Source organism: Heloderma suspectum, chromosome 4, assembly GCF_057233095.1.
Source record: "Heloderma suspectum isolate Gila_16-S chromosome 4, 16-S_ref, whole genome shotgun sequence".
In the NCBI taxonomy this organism is placed as follows: domain Eukaryota; kingdom Metazoa; phylum Chordata; class Lepidosauria; order Squamata; family Helodermatidae; genus Heloderma; species Heloderma suspectum.
Genome location: NC_139461.1, coordinates 215,345,469 through 215,368,440, shown reverse-complemented (window position 1 = coordinate 215,368,440; position 22,972 = coordinate 215,345,469). Strand labels below are relative to the sequence as shown.

The window sequence follows — 22,972 nt, the reverse complement described above, 5'->3', positions numbered from 1 at the left end:
GTGGAGCCTTCCTTTGTGCTTTCTGGAGCCTTTATAACATGCATATTAATATGGAGCAGCATATAGTGTCATTGTTAAATATGTCTTTTAGGATAATTGATTACATCTTCATACTTATTTTAAGATTTGTGATGGGAAATAGAATATGATTTTGCTATGGGATTTCCACTGTGACAGTAGAAATGTCTGGCATGAAGTTTAGTTTCTAGAAAACAGTTGTATGAGGATTGTTTTGCTATGTATATTTAAATGTGTTTCTTCAGATAGATATACTTAGAGTGTGTGTTAATTTAATGATATTATTTCAGCTAATAAATTATTGCCAGTGTCTTAGTAAACTTCTGACACTTCTTAGTAAAACTTCAATATAATGCAAGAATATGTACTGTGTGGCTATTTCCCATCGCAAATGAAATATAAATGATGTTTATCAAAAAGGCTAATGAAGGGCATAAATTATAACTCTGTGCATTGATTTCCTCTCACTAAAGAATGTATTACTTAACGTTTTTAAAATAGACCCCATCACAACAGAGCAGCATTCTAGACAATGGACAGGAAGATGTTTCTGCTGGCAGCCAATGGAATCCATATCCCCTTGGTAGGCGAGATGTGCCACCAGAAACCATTACTAAAAAGGTAACATATATCACAAACCATTAATACTGCGCTAATATAAATGCACAGTACTTCCACTCTGGTACTGATGTATGCCAGTGAGCTCTTAGCTATAGTTAAGTGATTGGGATTGGGCCATGGGATTGTGTGCTTTCATTGTTGCAAATTCTCCCACCATGGTTAAATGTTACATTGTCACTAATGTTAACTAGGTTCCATCTTGGCCACAACTTGAAACCAGGGCTTTATTATAGTTAGCAAACCTAGATTAAAGGATTTTAGCATTAACTGTGATCAGTCAGTGCCAAGGTAACACCTAGTCATAGGTAAGGTGGACTGGGAAAATTCACTCTGGAGGGGGAACGGTGAGGCTGAGGAGGTAGACCACAATCCTCTCCTTATAGCCACTATTAACTGACTGCCAGCATTGCATCCGCACCATGTTTATTTCATTTAAATGCCTTCTTGTATCACTATCCTCTCTCGGCTTCAGCAGGGGCAGAACGAGGTGTATCTCCCCTCTTTTTCCAGTCAATAATCTATACAGTTAAAAAGAATATTTGACTCCAATTTTTGTTGACTTTTTAAAGCTTCTGTCAATTTTAATATTTATCGATGATGTATGCGAAATGATTATCCAGCATTCCAGAATCTGTTTAACTTCTTAGCGCTATTCATTGTTACATTCTTTGCCAACATTTGGAATTGTGCTGTCAATAGAAAGCTCCCAGCTTGAAATAATTAACTTTTATGAAGGATGTTAAAAGAGTATATAAAATACAAATGAAATCATGGGAAACTTGCTTACACAGTGGAGATTATTTCCCCAATCAGAATAAGTAATTTTGTTTTTCTGAAAAAAGATTTATTTTCAGCTCATCCGTATACAGTAGGACCTGTTTTGAACACCTAAGCTGTAGCAATATGAGGCTTTGCAAACAAAAAACCTATTAAAATGGATGAGAAAATGAATTATGAACATTATTTACCTATTGCTTTCAGTTTTTTAGCAAGCCGCTCTAGCAATGCTAACTTCTTTTCATTGAATCTGACCTCTAGTGATTCATTTCTACTATAGTGGCTGAAGGTTTAAAATGTACAAGTCATTTGAAACTGACTTCACAGTAATGATTTGTATAGAATTGTCTGTATAAAATCCTGATTTTCAAACTTGCAGAGTACTATGGGTTGGATCCAGGATCTGCCTTCTGTGGACAGAAGGTGCCTATGCCTAATTTTCAGGGATCCCCTGTCTCCCCCGCACCACAGTTCACCACTTTCAATAGGGTCCCCGGACCCTCTGCGTAGCATTTTCAGTGGACTGGAGTGGCTGCCATGAGGAGGAGGGAGGAGGGAGAAGTCTGCTTCTGCCAGCTCAACTGCACATCCCTAAATATGGATCTAACCCTATATAAATAATGTAAATTAATATTGAATGGGCACAATCCTGCAGAAGTAAACTGTTCCCAAAACTCCATTGACATTTGTGAGATAGAGGTATATAGTTATCTTAACCATTAATATCAGTGACACTAACTTTCCCATTGCAACTTTCTCTGTATTATACCAAGTGTGTGTTACTGTTGCCTAACAGGATATTATTGTCACTCAACTGAAGGTCCTATTATAAATACATATATATGTTTTATCACCCACTAAACCAGGTAAAATGACTGGAAATTGGCAAGTGAATAGTATGGGCTAGTGGTGAAGCTTTTCATGTAGAAGTTAATGGGCTGATCTTGCTTTATTGCTCAGGGTTAAACTTATTACTGTAGTTGGGAGCTAGGAAGAATTTTTACCAGGACAAATTAGGTAGCAGCTTCACAGAGCAATCCTATCACATTTACTCTGAAGTAAGTCCCACTCTTCTCAATGGGCCATATTCGCTAGTAATCTGTTTAGGATTGCAGCCTTAGGGCCAATCTACACTAACATTTTCTACCTGTGAAATGCTAAAGGCCACAACACGTTACTAATGTCCTATATAAAAAGCACTTATAGAGAAAAGTGTGAAACTTGAGTATGTTGGGTTATATTGGTAATCACATGTGCATGTACTTTGCTTCTTTCTCATACATGGGGAAGCTGCAATTGGCTGTGGCTTCCCAGCACATGCACATATTGGACTGGTTCAGACATAATAATAAACCATGTTTGGGTGCTAGATCCACAAGCCTCTGGCTCATACAGTCCTTTTCCCCTCTCCTCCTATGGCATACACCATAGGGAGAGAACAGAAGCATTCATTTCCAATTTAAAATTATCAGAGTTCCCCAATACTTGGGACATTCTGTTTAGTTTAAACTAATGGTTTGGAAAAAGAAAAAAAGCCAGGTTCTTAAACCGTGGTTTGATTCTGGCTTGTTTTGAACTAACCATAGTTTATTAGCCAAAGTTATCTAACACCAACATTTACATAGGACTGCAGTAAAAATGTAAAATAATACAGATTTTTAACAGTGAACAGTAAAGTGCACTATTTGCCATACATGTCAAAGGCTTGCCTTTTATAACTTTTTCATTTGTACTATATTTAAAAATATTTAAAAAGTAATACTTCCATTTTACAATTGATTATTGGTACATTCTCTTTCAAAGTAGCTGCAGGAGTTACATTTTCATCAGATTCAATGGCTAAATTCAAGGTGCTGTTTTTAATTATAGTTTTTTGGAGCTTTAGTCAAAAGGCAGACCTCTGGATATCTGCTGAAGAGGTTTCTTTACTGTACAAGAGAAAGTATATTTATTTATGTGTGTATTTATTTAATCAATTTGTAGGCTGCTTGATTATATCTGGAAAGACATCTTGAAACAGTTTACAACACAAACATTTAAAATACAAAACTTCCACAGTTAAAACATTTTTAAAAATAAAAAACATCTAATTTTAAAAAATACATATCCTGCATCAGACAGGTAACGGTCAACACACTGGTCAGCACAAGGACTGGATGAAAAGGTAGGTCTTTGGCTGACATCTAAGTCAGTCTTTGGCTGACACAGTTGGTGCCTCCTGCATACTAAATGGGGAGGGCATTCTACAAAGCGAGTGCCACTGTGGAAAAAACCCACTTCGTGGTTGCCGCCTGATGGCAATCTGCAGTAAGGCTTCTTCCAATGATCTTGGCGATCAAATGAGTCTGCATCAGAGAAGGCAATCCACCAGGTAACCTGGTCCCAAGTTGTTTTGGCAAAACCTTGAACTTGAATGTAGCTAATAGGCAGCCAGTGCAGTTGCTTCAGCATTGGTATAATATGTGCGTGGCCAGGCATCCCAGTCTGCATCCTGGCTGTGGCATTCTGCACTAGCTGCAGCTTCCAGACCAAGCACAAGGATAGCCCCACATAAAATGTATGCCACAGGTTAGGAAAGGTAGCACCAGGTCCAAGAGGTCACTGGCATGGTTAACAAGCAAGGTTAAGGGGGCTATTAGAGAAAAGAGAGTTTCCTTCAGTGAATGGAAGTCTTGCCCAAGTGAGGAAAACAAAAGGCAGCACAAGCTTTCACAAAGGCGATGCAAGCAGACAATAAGAGATGCAAAAAAGCATTTTGAAGAGCATGTCGCTAACAACATCAAGGCCAACAATAAAGAATTCTTTAAATACATCAGAAGTGGAAAACCAGCTAGGGAGGCAGTTGGACTATTGGATGACAATGGAATTACAGGAGTACTGAAGGAGGATAAGGAGATTGCAGAGAAGCTGAATGAATTCTTTTCATCCATATTCACTGCAGAAGATATAGGACAGATACCTATGCCTTAACTGATGTTTTCAGGAAGGGAGTCTGAGGAACTGAGGCAGATAGTGGTGATGAAAGACGGAGTTCTCAACCTTATTGAAAAACTGAAAGCAAATAAATCACCAGGCCCAGATGTTATCCGTCTAGAGTTCTCAAAGAACTCAAATATGAAATTGCTGATCTTTTAACCAAAATATGTAACATGTCCCTAAGATCAGCCTCTATCCCAGAGGACTGGAAGATGGCCAATGTAACACCAATTTTCAAAAAAGGATCCGGGGGGATCCAGGAAATTACAGGCCAGTTAGCTTAACGTCTGTTCTGGGTAAATTGGTTGAAGGCATTATTAAAGATAAAATTAGTAAGCATATTGAAGGACAGGCCTTGCTGAAGAAGAATCAACATGGTTTCTGCAAAGGTAAGTCCTGTCTCACTAACCTTTTAGAGTTCTTTGAGATTGTCAATAAACATGCAGACAAGGGTGATCCGGTAGAAATTGTTTACTTGGACTTCCAGAAGGCTTTTGACGAAGTCCTTCACCAAAGACTCCTGAGCAAACTTAGCACCCACAGAATAAGAGGAGAGGGCCTCTTATGGATCAGTAACTGGTTAAAGAACAGAAAGCAGAGAGTAGGAATAAATGGTAAATTCCCTCAATGGAGGGAAGTAAATAGCGGGGTCCCACAAGGATCTGTATTAGGATCAATGCTTTTCAACCTGTTCATAAATGATCTAGAATTAGGAGTGAGCAATGAAGTGGCCAAGTTTGCGGATGACACCAAATTATTTAGGGTGGTTAAAACAAAAAGGGATTGTGAAGAGCTCTGAAAGGTTCTCTCCAAACTGGGAGAATGGGCATCTAAATGGCAAATGCGGTTCAGTGTAAGCAAGTGTAAAGTGATGTACATTGGGGCAAAAAATCCCAACTTCAAGTATAACCTGATGGGCTCTGAGCTAGCGGTGACTGACCAGGAAAGAGATCTTGGGGTTATGGTGGACAGCTCAATGATAATGTCAACCTAGTGTGTGGCTGCTGTGAAAAAGGCCAATTCCATGTTAGGCATAATTAGGAAAGCAATCATAAGTAAAACTGCCTATATACTACTGCCTTTACACAAATCTGTAGTGTGTCCACACTTGGAATACTGTGTCCAGTTCTGGTCACCACACCTAAAAAAGATATTGTAGGGCTGGAAAAAATGTAGAAAAGGTCAACTAAAATGATCAAGGGGCTGGAGCATCTCCCCTAGGAGAGAAGGTTACAACAGCTGGGATTGTTTAGCTTGGAAAAAAGGAGGGCAAGGGGAGACATGATAGAGATCTACAGAATTATGCATGGTGTGGAGAATGTGGATAGGGAGACATTTTTCTCCCTGTCGCAAAATACTAGAACCTGGGGTCATCCCTATGAAGCTGGTGGGTGGGAGATTCAGGACAGATCAAAGGAAGTACTTCATAGTTAAACTATGGAATTGGCTACCAAAGGATGTAGTAATGGCCACCAATTTGGATGGCTTTAAAAGGGGGTTGGACAAATTCCAAAAGGCTATCAAAAAGGCTATCAGAGGAAAAGGCAATCAAGGGCCACTAGTCTTGATGGCGATGTACTACCTCCAGTACCAGAGAGAGACAGTGAGCCTAAGTACATCAGTTTCTGGGGAACATGGGTGGGAGGGTGCTGTTGCGCTCATGCCCTGCTTGTGGGTTCCTGGTCAACAGCTAGTTGGCCACTAGAGGTGTACGAAACCCCACTTACCTGGCTCCGCTGGGGTCCTCAGGTGGAGGGAGGCGATCCATTCCTTCCTCCAGAATCCTCGATGGGGGTGAGAGGTGATCCGTTCCTTCCCCCCCCCCGGAATCCTGCCCGGCCGGCTCCGCTCCGCAGCCAGTCCACGGAGCCGCCGGCTGTGCCAACCCTCAGTGGAGCCTCCAGCTGCTACGGGCTGCTGCGGATGCAAATAGTGTCCTGCGTAGGGGACGCCATTTGCGTCCCTACACCAGCCCATGATAGGCTACGTAAATATTTATGTAGCCTATCACAGCTAAAGTGGGAACGCAAATGGTGTAGGGGACTACTGCTTTAGCCGTCATTTGCGGCCACAGCAGCCTGGCAGCGTCCGGAGCTGCTGCCGCTTCATTTGCCACTGGAGCCACTGCTGCCGCCGCCGCCGCATCCACCACCAGGTAGGTCCGTCCTGGGGGGATTCTGCGGGGTGGCCAGGGGGAGGGAGGCCATTCCGCCACAAACTCTGGGGGGGGGGGCAGATTCTAAAGAATCCAGCCTCACTGGAGTCCGTGGTGGAATTCTCCGCCATCCCTATTGGCCACTGTATGAACAGAATGTTGGACTACATGGACCCTTGGTCTGATCCAGCATGGCTCTTCTTGTGTTCTTACATTGCTCTTAATCTAAATGTGAGGTCCAATGCATAGACCACAGTGGCAAGGCTATCTCTGTCCAGGAAAGGGCATAGTTGGCATACCAACTAAAGCTAGTAATAGCTCCTTGCCACAGAAGTCATTTGAGCTTCTAATGACAGCAAGGAATCCAGAAGCACCCTCAAACTATGTACTTGTTCTTTCTGATGGAGTGCAACCTCATCTAGAACAGGCAAACTCTCCAATTCCTGTACGCAGGAACTGCCCATCCATAGAGTCTCTGTCTTGTCAAGACTGAGTCTCAATTTGCTGGCTCTCATCCAGTCCATCACTGCAACAAGACATTGGTTCAAAACCTGTTTGATTTAGATATCACAGAGCAATAGAGCTGAGTATTAGCATACTGATGACACCCAGCCCCAATTCTAATGACCACCTCCAGTAGCTTCATATAGAGCTTCATTAAAGAGCACTGGGGACAAGATGGAATCCAGCGGCACCCCATAGTACAGCTGCCAGTGTGCCTAGGCACAGTCACCCAGTGCTACTTTCTGGAACCGTCTCTGCAAGTAGGAGTGTAATCACTGTAAAACAGTGCTCCCAACTCCCTCCCTTCCTCCCTCCTGCAGAAGGTCATCCATTAAGATGACCAAGTTGTAATGGGAAAGTTAGTCTCACAGTTTGTTTGTTTGTTTATTTGTTTATTTATTTATTTCTATACCTCCCAATAGCTGAAGCTCTCTGGGCGGTTCACAAAAATTAATAGATATTAACTGTTAAGAGCATAACTATACAAGTTTTAAGGATTGCTTTTTTCATTTTCCTTAATTTTTGGCCGGATGTGTTAATGTTATACACAGGCAGGTAGCCATATCCAGACTCTGATGGGATCACAAAGCCTACAGCATCGGAGCCGAGAGCAGCCATACGAGGGCAACATGAATAAAGTAACCATCCAGCAGTATCAGTCACCACTGCCGATACAAATCCCTTCTCAGAGCACTCGAGCACCGCAAGCAGGGAGATGTGTCATCCAAACTAAAGGGCAGAGAAGTATGGATGGCTATCCAGAACAGGTGAGTATGCTGCAAAACACCTTGATGATGAAAGCTGAGAAAGGTAGAAATTGTGCAAATAAGGTAGGTTAATGTCTTATGTCTATGAGAAGGGTTTCAATATTTAGTACTGTTCGTTATTGCTAGATGTAAAACCATGTACATGTAGATTACGAATGCCAGTTACTTTGTATATGGGCACATTAATCATTTATCTTGCTCATGTTATGAAGTCACTATGGGAGATTTGGGTGAGCTCCAACAGAAGCACAAATTGTAACTCATCACCTCATAGAAAACCCTTAAATCATAGAATCATAGATTAGTAGGGTTGGAAGGGGCCTATAAGACCATCAAATCCAAACCCCTGCTCAATGCAGGAATCTAAGTCAAAGCATCCATGACAGATGGCTGTTCAGCTTCTTCTTGAATGCCTCCAGTGTGGGAGAGCCCACCACATCCCAAGGTAGTTGGTTCCATTGTCGTATTGCTCTAACAGTCAGGAAGTTTTTCCTGATGTTCAGCTGGAATCTGGCTTCCGGTAATTTGAGCCCATTGTTCCGTGTCTTGCACTCTGGGATGATCGAGAAGAAATCCTGGCCTTCCTCTCTGGGACAACCTTTCAAGTACTTGAAGAGCGCTATCATATCTCCCCTCAGTCTTCTCTTCTCAAGGCTAAATATGCCCAGTTCTTTCAGTCTCTCCTCATAGGGCTTTGTTTCCAGTCCTCTGATCATCCTCGTTGCCCTCCTCTGAACCCTCTCCAGTTTGTCTGCATCCTTCTTAAAGTGCGGTGCCCAGAACTGGACACAGTACTCCAGATGAGGCCTAATCAGTGCTGAGTAGAGGGGAACTAGTACTTCACATGATTTGGAAGCTATACTTCTATTAAAACAGCCCAAAATAGCATTTGCCTATTTTTTGAAGCCACATCACATTGTTGGCTCATGTTCAGCTTGTGATCTACAACAATTCCAAGATCCTTCTCGCTTGTAGTATTGTTGAGCCACGTATCCCCCATTTGTAACTGTACTTTTGGTTTCTTTTTCCTAGGTGCAGAACTTGGTATTTATCCCTATTAAATTTAATTCTGTTGTTTTCTGCCCAGTGCTCCAGTCTATCAAGATCACTTTGAATTTTGTTTCTGTCTTCTAGGGTATTAGCTATCCCGCCCAATTTTGTGTCATCTGCAAATTTGATCAGCATTCCCTGCACCTCCTCCTCCAAGTCATTCATAAAAATGTGGAAGAGCACTGGGCCCAGGACTGAGCCCTGCAGTACCCCGCTTGTTACCTCTCCCCAGTTTGAGAAGATTGCATTGATAAGCATACTTTGAGTCTGATTCTGTAGCCAGTTGTGGATCCACCTGATTGTTGTTTCATCTAGCCCACTTTGAGCTAGTTTGCTAATAAGGATATCATGCAGCACTGTGTTGAAAGCTTTGCTGAAGTCAAGGTATATTATGCCCACAGCATTCCCACAGTCCACAAGGGAGGTTACCTGATCAAAAAATGTGATCAGATTAGTCTGGCAGGATTTGTTCATGACAAATCCATGTTGGCTTCGAGTAATCACTGCATTGTTGTCAAGGAGTTTACAGACTGATTTCTTTATAATCTGCTCCAGTATTTTCCCAGGGTTTGATATCAGACTGACTGTTCTGTAGTTCCCAGGTTCCTCCTTTTTGAAGATAGGGACAACATTAGCCCGCCTCCAATCATCTGGCACTTCACACATCCTCCATGATTTCTCAAAGATAATAGACAGTAGTTCTGAGAGTTCTTCTGCCAGTTCCTTTATTATTCTAGGATGCAGTTCATCTGGCCCTGGAGATTTGAACTCTTTCAAAGTAATTAAGTATTCCTTGATCATATGCCTATCAATATCAAGCTGCAATCCTGCCCCTTCAGCCTGTACTTTGCCTTTGTCAGGGGGGTCATAGACCCTCTTTCAGGAGAAGACTGAGCCAAAGTAGGAATTGAGCACTGCCTTTTCTTTGTTATCTGTTATCATTTTGCCATCCTTATTGTTGAACCACCCTTTATTTCCTCTGCCTTTTACTATGTACATATCCCAAGAACGCCTTTTTGTTGCTTTTAGCATCCCTCACTAACCTCAGCTGGTTTTCAGCTTTAGCCTTCCTGACGCCATCCCTGCAATTCTGTGCTACCTGCCTGTACTCTTCCGTTGTAGCTTGGCCTTCCTTCCACTTCCTATCTGTGTTCTTTTTTTGTTTTCAGGTCATCTCTAAGCTTTTTGTGAAGCCACATTGGCTTCTTCTGTTGTCTTCCGCCCTTTTTTTTCTTGTCGGAATTGTTTGTAATTGTGCCTTTAGAATCTCCTTTTTTAAAAACTCCCACCCATCTTGGACTCCTTTTCTCATTAGAGTCACTTGCCGTGGGACGTTACGTATCATTGTTTTGAGTTTATTAAATTTGGCTTTCCTAAAATCCAGGGTACGCATTTGGCTGCACTAGGCTTTTGCTTCCTTTAGAACCAAGAACTCAAGTATGACATGGTCACGTTCCCCCAGAGTTCCCATAACTGCTACTTTATCCACTAAGTCATCTCTGTTGGTTAGGATCAAGTCAAGTCTAGCCGATCCTCTAGTTCCTTCCTCCGCTTTCTGTAGGAGGAAGTTATCAGCAACACAAGTCAGGAATTTCTTGGAGGGGCCATATTTTGCAAAATTTGTCTCCCAACTAATTTCAGGGAAATTGAAGTCCCCCATTACTAGTACATCATGCTTCCTTGAAACATTGTCTATTTGCTTTTCAAAAGTTTCATCCTCATCTTCTCCTTGATTGGGTGGCTGGTAGTAGACTCTGACCACCATGTTCCTTTTATTCTTTGCTCCATTTATTTTAACCCAGATGCTCTTGATGGGGCTACCAAGCTCCTCCTCCTCTATTTCTGTGCAGAGATATTATCTTTAACATATAGTGCAACTCCACCTCCCTTTCTGTTCCTTCTGTTCTTTTTGAACAAGTTATATGCTTCAATTGCTGTATTCCAGTCATGGCAGTCATCCCACCAAGTTTTAGTTACACCTATCAAGTCGTAATTTCCCTCCCGTATTAAGAGTGCAAGTTCATTCTGTTTGTTTCCCATACTCTGGGTATTACTATATAGACATTGAAGACCATATGCTTTATAGTCTGGATTTCTTCCTACATGTTTCTGAAGACTATTATTGGGTGCTCTTAGAGCTGTTCTCTCCGTTGTGGTGCATGAGCCTTCGTCCACTGTTACCCCCAGCTTTACGTCTCCCTTCCCTGTAGGATCCAGTTTAAAGCCCTCCTGATGAAGTTTTTCACGCTGTGTCCAAACACATTCTTTCCAGCCCTTGTGAGGTGGAACTCATCCCTTGCCAGCAGTCCATCTTCCATGAAGTATAGACCATGGTCCCAGAATCCAGATCTCTTGCGTCAGCACCACCTTCATAGCCAGTCATTCACCCAGAGTATTTTTCTTTCCCTTTTTGTCCCTCTTGTAACTACTGGAAGGATGGATGAGAAAACTATCTAGGCCCAAATTTCTTGAGTTTCCTTCCCAAAGCTTCAAAGTCAGATGTGATTTCTTCGTAGCTCCGCTTGGTGGTATCATTTGTTCCCACATGGATGAGAAGAAAGGGATACCTGTCAGAGGGCTTTATGAGTGTAGGCAGCCTTTCAGTCACGTCTCTAATCCATCATCCTGGGAGACAGCATACCTGCGAGTCCATGGGTCTTCGCAACATAACTTGGGTTTCAATCCCACGCAGCAAGGAGTCTCCCACAACTACTACACTTTTCTTGTTGATGTAGGTCTTGGTTTCATTGCCCCTGGTTGACTGACCTTCAGCCTCTTGCTCACTCTCATGCAGGGTCCCCAGTAATTCTTCCTCTTCAAGCTGCCCTCCAGTCTCATCCTCAGGTACCTGAAAATGGTTCCATAGTTCCACTGCTTCCCCTGGTGCAGAGTGGCTTCTGGTTCTTCTGTCCTAACTGTTACCCTTTTCCAAGGAGTATCCTCTACTTCATTTTTCTTTGCCTCAGCATTTTCCTCTTCTGCCTCAGCTTGCTGTTGCTCTTCTAGCTTCTGTACTTCACTTTGCTGCTGTAGTTCCAACATTCTGTCTAAGAACTCTTCGTCTTCTCTTATTCCCTGGAGATTCCCACTCGCCACTCAAGTCCTCTTACTTTTTCTTCCAATGGTGTAATCAACTTGCACCTGTTGCATGTGTAGGCCATGTTGATCTCAGGCAAGAAAACAAACTTTGCACAAACCTTGCAGGTCACCACCACTGGGAAGTCTTTTCCTTCCGTAGTCTCTATTCCCTTTATGTTTCTAGCTTTCTGACTGTACTGTGATAATCTGTGCTTTGTCCTCTATTCACTAGAGGTTAACAACAGAATCCCACTGGTATGGAAGTGTGTATTACAAGAAAAATAAATTAAAAAATTAAAAATTAAAAAAAATGGTTAGAGACCTCCTCTTTGACCTCCCCTGCTGAACTCCTGTTTGCTCTCCCTGTTTGCTCACTCTCTGGGAGCTTGCTTGCTTGTATAGCCCCTAGACCAGGTGGAGCAGCTTCCTCTGCTCTGCTCTGCTCAGCTAGGAGACAGGAAACAGATCTAAAATGTTGTGTCTCAGCTAGGAGACAGGAAACAGATCCAAAATGTTGTGTAGATCTGAAAGGTGATGATCTCAATGTGAAGCATTCACAGGACCAAGCACTGTGCCCACAAAAAACTCATGGTGACTTCCTTATGTAACCACCATCATATTTTTAAAGGATATGTGAATCAGCTCTACAAAGTTAAGTGATGTGTGTGATTAGTTTACTATAATAATGCGGTTTGGATCCCGGTTATATTTGTAGTTTTATAAAGACAGATGGAAAGATGATAACTTTTTGGCTGCTCTGAGACATGTGGCTCCTAGCACTACCCAGTCATTGCTCTTCTGGTGGAAACTTCAAGCACAATTACAACTGACTTTCCATACTATTGGGTGTGTCTTTTTCTATGGGCATATCCTGCTGTGTTTTGTCCACATCATTAAGTGTGACAATAGCTGCCATGCTTGAGGTTGTTTGAAGCTTGGCACACATTCATTATATAACGTTTTAGGGGATGCCCCTGTTTTTGTTATTTAATGGATTATTTAATTATTGCTAAGACACTTTTTTTGGGGGGTGAAGGAGAATCACACTATTATAGTGTTATAACCTGATGATACAATGATGTTAACTGTTAAATTTTTTTTTAAAACTTTCTGATATTACCATTTGGTGGTGACCCAAAAGGGTTTTTTACAGTTATTTTTTTTAATTAACATTATAGCATTGTGGTATTATAGCACTATTGTTGTTGTTCAGTCGTTAAGTCGTGTCTGACTCTTCGTGACCCCATTGACCATAGCACGCCAGGCCTTTCTGTCCTCCACTCTCTCCCGGAGTGTGCTCAAGTTCATATTCATTGCATCGGTGATGCTACCTAGCCATCTCATCCTCTGCCGTCCCCTTCTTCTTTTGCCTTCAGTCTTTCCCAGCATCAGGGTCTTTTCCAGGGAGTTTTCTCTTCGCATTAGGTGGCCAAAGTATTGGAGCTTCAGCTTCAGTATCTGTCCTTCCAATGAGCGCTCAGGGTTGATTTCCTTTAGGACTGACTGATTGGACCTCCTTGCAGTCCAGGGGACTCGTAGGAGTCTTCTCCAGCACCACAGTTCGAAAGCATCGATTCTTCGGCGCTTAGCCTTCCTTATAGTCCAGCTCTCACAGCCATCCGTTGCTACTGGGAAAACCATAGCTTTGATTATATGGACCTTTGTCGGCAAGGTGATATCTCTGCTTCTTACTATGCTGTCTAGGTTTGCCATAGCTTTCCTCCCAAGGAGCAAGCGTCTTTTAATTTCATGGCTACAGTCACCGTCTGCGGTGATCTTGGAGACCAAGAAAATAAAATCTGTCACTGCTTCCATTTCTTCCTTTCTATATGCCAGGAAATGATGGGGCCAGATGCCATGATCTTCGTTTTTTTAATGTTGAGTTTCAAACCAGCTTTTGCACTCTCCACTTTCACCCTCAACAAGAGGCTCTTTAGATCCTCTTCACTTTCTGCCATTAGGGTGTTATCGTCTGCGTATCTGAGGTTGTTGATAATTCTCCCAGCAATCTTAATTCCGACCTGTGATTCATCCAACCTGGTGTTTCTCATGATGTACTCTGCATATAAGTTAAATAAGCAGGGCGACAATATACAACCTTGTCGTACTCCTTTCCCAATTTTGAACCAATCGGTTGTTCCATGTCTGGTTCTTACTGTTGCTTCTTGACCCTCGTACAGATTCCTCAGGAGACAGGTAAGGTGGTCTGGTACTCCCATCTCTTTAAGAATTTGCCACAGTTTGTTGTGATCCACACAATCAAAGGCTTTAGCTTAGTCAATGAAGCAGAAATAGATGTTTTTCTGGAATTCTCTTGGTTCTCCATGATGCAGCGAATGTTGGCGATGTGATCTCTAGTTCCTCTGCCTCTTCGAAACCCAGCTTGTACTTCCGGTAGTTCTCGGTTCACATACTGCTGAAGCCTAGCTTGTAGGATTTTGAGCATCAACTTGCTGGCATGTGAAATGAGCGCAATTGTACAGTAGTTTGAACACTCTTTGGCGTTGCCCTTCTTTGGAATTGGAATGTAAACTGACCTTTTCCAGTCTTGTGGCCACTGTTGAGTGTTCCAAATGTGTTGGCATATTGAGTGCAGCACTTTAACAGCATCATCTTTTAGGATTTTAAATAGCTCAGCTGGAATACTGTCATCTCCGCTAGCTTTGTTGTTAGTAATGCTTCCTAAGGCCCACTTGACTTCACTCTCTAGGATGTCCGGCTCAAGTTCAGTGACCACACTATCATGGCTATCAGGGACATTCAGATCTTTCCTGTATAGTTCTTCTGTGTATTCTTTCCACCTCTTATTACTCTCATCTGCTTCTGTTAGGTCCCTGCCTTCTTTGTCCTTTATCATACCCGTCTTTGCACAAAACGTTCCCTTGAGATCTCCGATTTTCTTGAAAAGATCTCTAGTCTTTCCCATTCTATTGTTTTCCTTGATTTCTTTACATTGTTCATTTAAGAAGGCCTTCTTGTCTCTCCTTGCTATTCTCTGGAACTCTGTATTCAGTTGGATATATCTTCCCCTTTCTCCCTTGCTTTTCGCTTCCCTTCTTTCCTCAGCTACTTGTAAAGCCTCATCATACAGCCACTTGGCTTTCTTGCATTTCTTTTTCTTTGGGATGGATTGAGTTGCTGCCTCCTGAACAATGTTACGGACCTCTGTCTGTAGTTCCTCAGGCACTCTGTCTATCAGGTCTAATCCCTTAAATCTATTCCTCACCTCCACTGTATATTCAAAAGGGATATGATTTAGGTCATACCGGAACGGTTTAGTGGTTTTCCCTACGTTCTTCAATTTAAGCCGAAATTTTGCAACAAGAAGCTCATGATCTGAGCCACAGTCAGCTCCAGGTTTTGTTTTTACTGACTGTATAGAACTTCTCCATCTTTGGCTGCAAAGTACATAATCAATCTGATTTCGATATTGACCATCTGGTGATGTCCATGTGTAGAGTCGCCTCTTGTGCTGTTGGAAAAGAGTGTTTGCTATGATCAGCGTGTTCTCTTGGCAAAACTCTATTAGCCTTTGTCCTGCTTCATTTTGTACACCCAGGCCATGCTTGCCTGTTATCCCGGTGATTTCTTGACTTCCTACTTTAGCATTCCAATCCCCTATGATGAAAAGGACATCTTTTTTTGGTGTTAGTTCTAGAAGGTGTTGTAGGTTTTCATAGAACCGATCAACCTCAGCTTCTTCGGCCTCAGTGGTTGGGGCATAGACTTGAATTACTGTGATGTTGAATGGTTTGCCTTGGATTCGTACTGAGATCATTCTATTGTTTTTGAGATTGTACCCCAGGACTGCTTTTCCCACCTTTTTATTGACTATGAGTGCTACTCCATTTCTTCTAAGGGATTCTTGCCCACAGTAGTAGATATAATGGTCACCTGAATTAAATTTGCCCATGCTTGTCCATTTGAGTTCGCTGATTCCCAAGATGTCGATGTTCAATCTTGCCATCTCATGTTTGACCACCTTCAGCTTACCTTGATTCATTGATCTGACATTCCAGGTTCCTAAACAATATTGTTCTTTACAGCATCGGATTTTCTTTTCACCACCAGACACATCCACAGCTGAGTGTCCTTTCGGCTTTGGCCCAGCCGCTTCACTCTTTCTGGTGCTACTTGGAAATACCCTCTGCTCTTCCCCAGTAGTATATTGGATGCCTTCCGACCTGAGGGGCTCATCTTCCGGCGTCATACCTTTTAGCCTTATGATACGTTCCAAGGGGTTTTCTTGGCAAGAATACTGGAGTGGGTTGCCATTTCCTTCTCCAGTGGACCACATTTTGTCAGAACTCTCTGCCATGACCTGTCCGTCTTGGGTGGCCCTTTACAGCACAGCTTATGGCTTCATTGAGTTACGCAAGCCCCTTCGCCACAACAAGGCAGTGGTCCATGAAGGGGGTTATAGCATTATACCTCTCTTCATTATTTTTTAAAATATACCTGGAAAATATTTTAGTGATAATTAAAAGACAGATTAAAAAACAAAAAGTGGTCATAAGATGGTGTCTACTACAAAGATTATAATGAATGTGTGCCAAGTTGCCATAGGTTCACTTTTCTGATACATCATTGCCCACATTAAAAGCTTTCCCTTCTAAAAGGATGAAAGAATAGTGCTAAAGGCATTTACCTCTATGGAGATTGGGCTTCTCTTCTGCTTCTATGAAAAAAGTTGGACTTCCTTTGGTCTGGGAAACAATGGAAGAGCCACAGAAAAGATACAGGATGACAGTGCTTGGATGATGTCATGTGGATGCTGTGTAAAAAGTGAGTGGACGAAGCATGGCAATTCCACACTGAACCCTTATGGAAGCACTCCTTGTCTATGTCCTTTTTCTGTGAAGAATTTCTACATCAATTAATTCGGATTTGGAGCGGCTAAAAATATTTTCAGCTTATTGATACGGAAATAAAAATATGAAGTTTCCTTCCAATTTCATGTCCTTGCCCAAGTTGGCATTTTAGATGTTAATTAAAATTATCGTGCTTGTAAAAAAAAAAAAGGGGGGGGGGTTAACATCTTGCAGAACATTTCTTATGTATTCTAATATAAATTCACATTTTCTGTATTATGTATTGTTTCTAATTGTTAAACAAATGTTATTGCATTAGGGTTGATTCAGTACATTCTGCATTGCAACATATACTACTACATCCTCAATATTTCACTTAAATACAATTCACCCAGATAGACTCATTGAAATAGTAGTAATTGCAGGTAACATTTGTCAGGAAATCACACATTTGTGATTATTAATTTAATGCAAATATTTAGTCATCCCTTTGTGTCTTTTAAATATAGTTTTGTGTGAGGATAGAAAAGAATCCAGGCCTTGGATTTAGTATCAGTGGAGGAATAAGTGGACAAGGAAATCCATTCAAACCTTCTGACAAGGTAAGACGTTAATTAATTTCTTACAATGACAACTAAGAGCGCAATCCTATGCATGTTTAGACAGAGAAATGGCCTACAACTCCCAGCATGCCCCAGCCAGCAATGCTGGCTGGGGCATGCTGGGAGTTGTAGGCCTTTTCTCTGTCTAAACTTGCATAGGATTGTGGCTTAAAGGTATCAGGAAATAGAAGCTGATGTTTTGAATGTTTTGGGTAGCAGTAAAGTTTTGGATGTTGATGTAGTTAGTTCCTCCTTTTGCTTTCAATGAAAATTCAATCAGCAAAAGAAAGGCTAGAGTACAACGATGTAACCTATCCAAAGCATAGGGGAAAAGATATTGAATCTGTGCAAAAAATGTGTTGCTAGCAAATAGTGGAATTGGGATTGTTGAGGATTTGGAGGTTATTCAGTTTTCATTTTATTTTACATGTTACAACCACCCTGGTGAGTCAGTGGTGTGTAAAATAGGACAAGGCTTTTAGAAAATATTTATCCCAGTCTTAAGTGTTTTAGTGGTAGTTAAGAATGCCTAGGATCTCATACGTTCAAGCCTGTATACTATTGTTTTGAACTAATCAAAGACCCATCATAGTGGCTGGGGAAGGAGGAAGTGAAAGGTATGAACAGTTTCAGTCCTTTCCCCAGCTCTCTCTACTTTCTATCATTTGTAGTGACAGAGCAAGGGGTGGGATTGGTTCCACTTTTCCAAAGTTAGTTCTGCCTACAATTCCCCCAAGCTGGACACAACCTCCTAGAAGGGCACTGCTTCCCTTCCCAAGCCAGAACCATTGGCTCCTTCCTGCCCTCTCAAACCCAGCTTTTTGTTTGGGGCTGGGATAGAAAATGACAGAAACATATTGACACTCTCTTAAAACTCTGGATTTACTCAGGGAGGATGGGGTATTTATCTTTCCATATGGGATCCTTGATGGTGGTGACCGGGCCAGTCTTAGGTGTGGTGGAAAGTGCAGCACTTTACTGTTCCCCATAGGAACAGATGATACCCTTTCATTCATATTTGAGACTATATTATAAAAGCATGGAATCAGAGATTCCATAGGGTGTGAGCTGACCCACATTAAACCTGCTCCTGATGAATCCTAGTATCTAGAGAGGGAAGCAGATTTTGCCCCTCTTAACTGCCTTCCAGATTGCAGCTGTCCATTTTATCCCATAGAACTTCATTTCATACACCTTAAAATTATTATGAGAAGAGGCATAACAAAAGCAGCCTTTTTATTACAGGATTCTTCAGGAAATCCTGTGAAGTTGAAATAGAATATTTGTGAAAGTTATAAATTAATTCATCCTTGTTCACTTGTCTCATGGTTGATGTTGTACATCAGTTCTGCCTTACCTTTTTTAATTTTTAGAAGATTGTTTGCATTGGTATTTCTACCATTCTTAGCAACATATACTAATTTTGAGGTACTGAACAGAACAGAACAGCTTAATACTAGCTATACATTTCAAATATATTTAAACAGGACTGTGTATTTTGTGGGGTGACAGAGATATTGGAGAAAATGGGGAAAAATAGCAGACTTAGGGTGCAATACTGTGCATGTTTAGACAGAAACACGTCCTATAACTTGCAGCATGCCCCAGCTGGCATGGCTATCAGGGCATGCTGGGAGTTGTAGGACTTTTTTTTTCTTTCTAAACATGAATAGGATTGCGCCCTTAAGCTACTGAAGTTCCATTGAAATCAGCTGAACTAAATAGGACTTATTCCTGACAAAATATGATTTGGACTGAGCTGTTCTTTAGTCCCATTGTATACTCTGATTTAGCTGGTGTATGGATTTTCATAGAAATTCTTGAAATCTCCCTCCCCTCCATGTTTATAACGTATGTATATATGTTGTTTGTGTTGTGTAGAGGGCACACAACCAATTAAAAATAAAATCTAAAGAGAACTAAAGATAGATAATAATGAATTATTGGCTCAAATGAGTGGAGAATGGGGGATAGTGAAAAGTGCAGAATGAAAATATTGAGTGGCATGATATTGTAGATTTATATCCCAGGTAGGATAGTGCACAGAGTGTGCCACTGAACAAACAGCAAGCAATAACACATCTCCTATACTGAAAAGAGAGAGTGTTGAGAAATCTACTAGAAACGGGTCTGAAAACTTACCTGTGAAAATGACAGCAGTATAAAGTGACTATAGATACTGGCTACAACCCATTCATCAATGGGGAGAGACAGATCAGCAGAGGCTAGAACATCCTATTCCCCGCCTTGGTCTAGTCTAGAGCCCCAGTGCAGATGTGTGGGATAAAATGTGTGGGAGAAACGAGCACTGCATTAGATTTTCTGTTCCTGCAACCTCTTGACAGCTGAATAAAACCTCCTTGGAGGTCTTCAATCTAGTCCAGCATCTCCCCCTATACTTTCCTCATAGAAACCTAATGTAAGTTTAGAATTCATAAAATATATTTTGTATTACTGTGAAATATATAAGACTGGTTTATATTTACTACATATATTGCAATGAAGAAATTTGCTTCATTGTGCTTACTCTGTGTTTCACTTTGGATAATACTGGAAATTTGCCAGATTTGAAGGCTTGGGCCATTTATGTGGGCTATGAAGGTTTTTCTTTCTGAGCAGGCTTTTAACCTACAAGTATGATGGAGCTTAGTTTGTGTTATTCTCCCCATTCATTAAGATAATGCTGCTGATTTTATTTTGTATTTTTTCTTGGAAGTATTGACATATTTTTGTTTCAGTTAAATTTAAAAAAGAAACCTGATTAAAGTCAGCCTACATCAGGTTCTTCAAAGGAATGAGCTATGTAAATCTTTTGTGTGAGCTATATTTTCACTACAAGTTCATAGTTCTTTGTTTTATTTTCCACTTTTTCTAAAAATGGTTGGTGATTTTAGGGAGGCAGCTATTAGTCAAGACCTGGTTCGCATGTAATGGCAAACCACCATGGATTAATTTCCCTGTGGGGCTTGCCATTTTGCATTTTGAAAATTCAAGCCACTGGGGGGGAGGGCACAGCTTGTTGCTACATGTGAACCCGGTGAGGGTGGGTTGTTGGGGTGGTTAACAAGCTGCCCAGAACCCATGGCCTGTTTTAGGGTTTGGGGTGGCTTGTTAACCACCCCAACAACCCACCCACGCTGGGTTTTCACATAATGACAAGCTGCGGCATCCACGTCATGCCTTGAATTTTCAAACTGGTGGCCAGCACCACAGTAAGAAGCCCCATGGGGAAATTCACTCATGGTGGTTTCTCAGCAATAGCTGACAGCAAGGTGAGGCAGTTTTGTGGGAGATTGTGATGGAGATTTAAGCATCACAAGGAAAATGTATACATGTCCAGTGGGTTTTCAGACAACCCGCCTTCCTGTCTTGTCCAGTGAAAATAAGAATGCACATTGACTTACCTATATTTCAGCAATGGCTTTTGTAGACAAGCCATTGTTCCTGGCTCTTTGATGACAGGCTCCTACTTCGAAATTATTATTGGACTTTGGCCAATGAAGAAGCTTAAGATTCAGCAAGTGGGATGGCTTACAGTGAGCATAGCACCTATAGGTTCATTCATTCTGGCAGTTATCTATTTAATTCATATACAAACCTTTAGCCTAGTTCTTGGTGATAGTATCCTAACCTCTGTTACTTCTGACTTATAGGGTATCTTTGTTACTAGGGTTCAGCCTGATGGACCAGCATCCAATCTGCTCCAGCCTGGTGATAAGATTATTCAGGTAAGTGAGAGCTTTTATTGAACAAAGCATGGTTTCAGTGCAAATATTTCTTCATATATGCATGCTGCCATATTGCTTTTTACTCTGCCTGCCCCAAATAAGCTTCATATGGTCTCAGGTCGAGATTCAGGTGCCACAGTGATGACAATCAGCACTGATGAACTTGCTCCCCTGACAAGTAGACATGGACCCAATCGTGGATGGGCATGGAAGAAGGTCTGCTTGGGAATCTTCAGGCCCCATAAAGGAGCAAGGTGACTGGAAGACAGAAGGCATGGCTAGTGTGCCAGGGAGGAATAGGTTGTTTGCCTGGAGAGGTTAGGGCACTTGTTACACTTCTGGCCAAGTTATGAGCTGAATTATATAAGCTGGAGAGCAACACTTATTACTTTCTTGAAGTGAAACATCAGTGTGAACTTTGTCCAATGTGACCCTGGGCATAGATTGTTCACATATGGAACTTTTGTCTTTCGCTCCTCCATGTGCGTTTTGGATTCGCTTAGTTTAAACTGAAGCCAGCTGAAGAGATGCCTACATATAACTAAATCAGAAAGTGTGGTAGAATCAGGGCAGTGGTCCACACCATTCCTTCCTCCCCTCTTAACTGTGATTGCTTGGGAATAAAATGGAAGATGGCACAAAAGAGCCAAATGTTTTTGTGCATGAGATTTTCTTTTCTTTTTAGATTACCATGACATTCGGTATGAATAGACTGCAATGTTTGGGAGGGTTTTTTTAATCTTTACTTATTAACTTATCCAGTTTTACAGAACAGTTATGCTAGCATAGGGATACATCCAATTCATATTTCTTCATACTCAAAACAAATTTACCTCCAAGCAAACTCTGACTATGTAGCTCAGACTATTGCCAACAAAAGGGAGAGTCCCGCACACCTTTTTCCCCTATGGTACATTTTGGATTTCTTTTTACATTTGTTTTAAGCATTTTCCATGCTTATTTTTCACAATTCTTTGGTATTCTCCAATATTATGATTACAGCTTAGAAGAGATAAAATAACTCATGCAGTATTAGGGCCAAAACAGGCATTACTTTAAATCGATGTCTGGGAGCTACGTCTCCCCATCCCCCTTTTACTCCAGAGTAGGTGCAGGGGGACTGATCTGGATTGGAACCCTAGTGTAGGGGGCTTTTAAGATCTGGATTGGGGCCCTGCACCTACTCTAGAGTAAAAGTGAAAACAAAAACAGATACTACTTTAGTGTGTCTGCTAGATACAGATTTAAAGTAGTGTCCGTTTTGGCCTTAGGCATTTATTTAAAACATCACAGTAATGAACTCACTCTTCTTAGTCAGGCATAGGTAATCTTAGTGAAAAAATAAGGTAGATCTCCTGTAGTTTGTCCAGGCTTATAGCCACCTTTTGGGACAATGAAAGGATGCCTCCACCAACATTAGCACTTCAGAGGCACTTCAGTGCACATCCAGTCCTTTGGTTTATGCTGCCGACTGCTTCATCCTGTGTTATTCATCCTGTGTTAGTCCCTTCCCAGTCTGCACTGTAGAAGAGGACAATCACAGAAGGAATGTCAGGGAACCATATAATTTCAGTTCCTGGAGGCTGTGTTCGCAGCAGAAAAAGAGCCAGTGGCTTAGGTTGATTGGCTCACTGATTCTTACACCTTGTACAGTGAAATAGCTAAGGTCCCAGGTCTCTTTTATCCCTTCAGAGGTAATGCTCCAAATTAAACACACTTTCCAAAATCAGGTATTGTGATATCTGCCACCACCGATACATTTCGCAGCCTCTAAATTTCAAAGCACTAATCTCTATGTGTTGAGCTGGAGAGCTGTCAGACAGACAGCCCTATTCACATCCCAGTTAAGCTAAAGTGCTTGGAATTAGGCCACTTGTTCCCTTTA

General features: G+C 41.6%; 1 protein-coding gene across 1 annotated transcript in view; it reads left to right on the top strand.

Moving 5' to 3' along the window:
* LRRC7 (leucine rich repeat containing 7) overlaps positions 1 to 22,972 on the top strand; it is a 296,928-nt gene that overhangs the window by 256,044 nt on the left and 17,912 nt on the right. The window contains exons 22-25 of the mRNA XM_084852238.1: positions 520 to 639; positions 7,603 to 7,818; positions 17,267 to 17,359; positions 21,013 to 21,087. Of these exons, the coding sequence (XP_084708364.1) occupies positions 520 to 639; positions 7,603 to 7,818; positions 17,267 to 17,359; positions 21,013 to 21,087 (504 nt within the window). The remainder of the gene's footprint in view (positions 1 to 519; positions 640 to 7,602; positions 7,819 to 17,266; positions 17,360 to 21,012; positions 21,088 to 22,972) is intronic.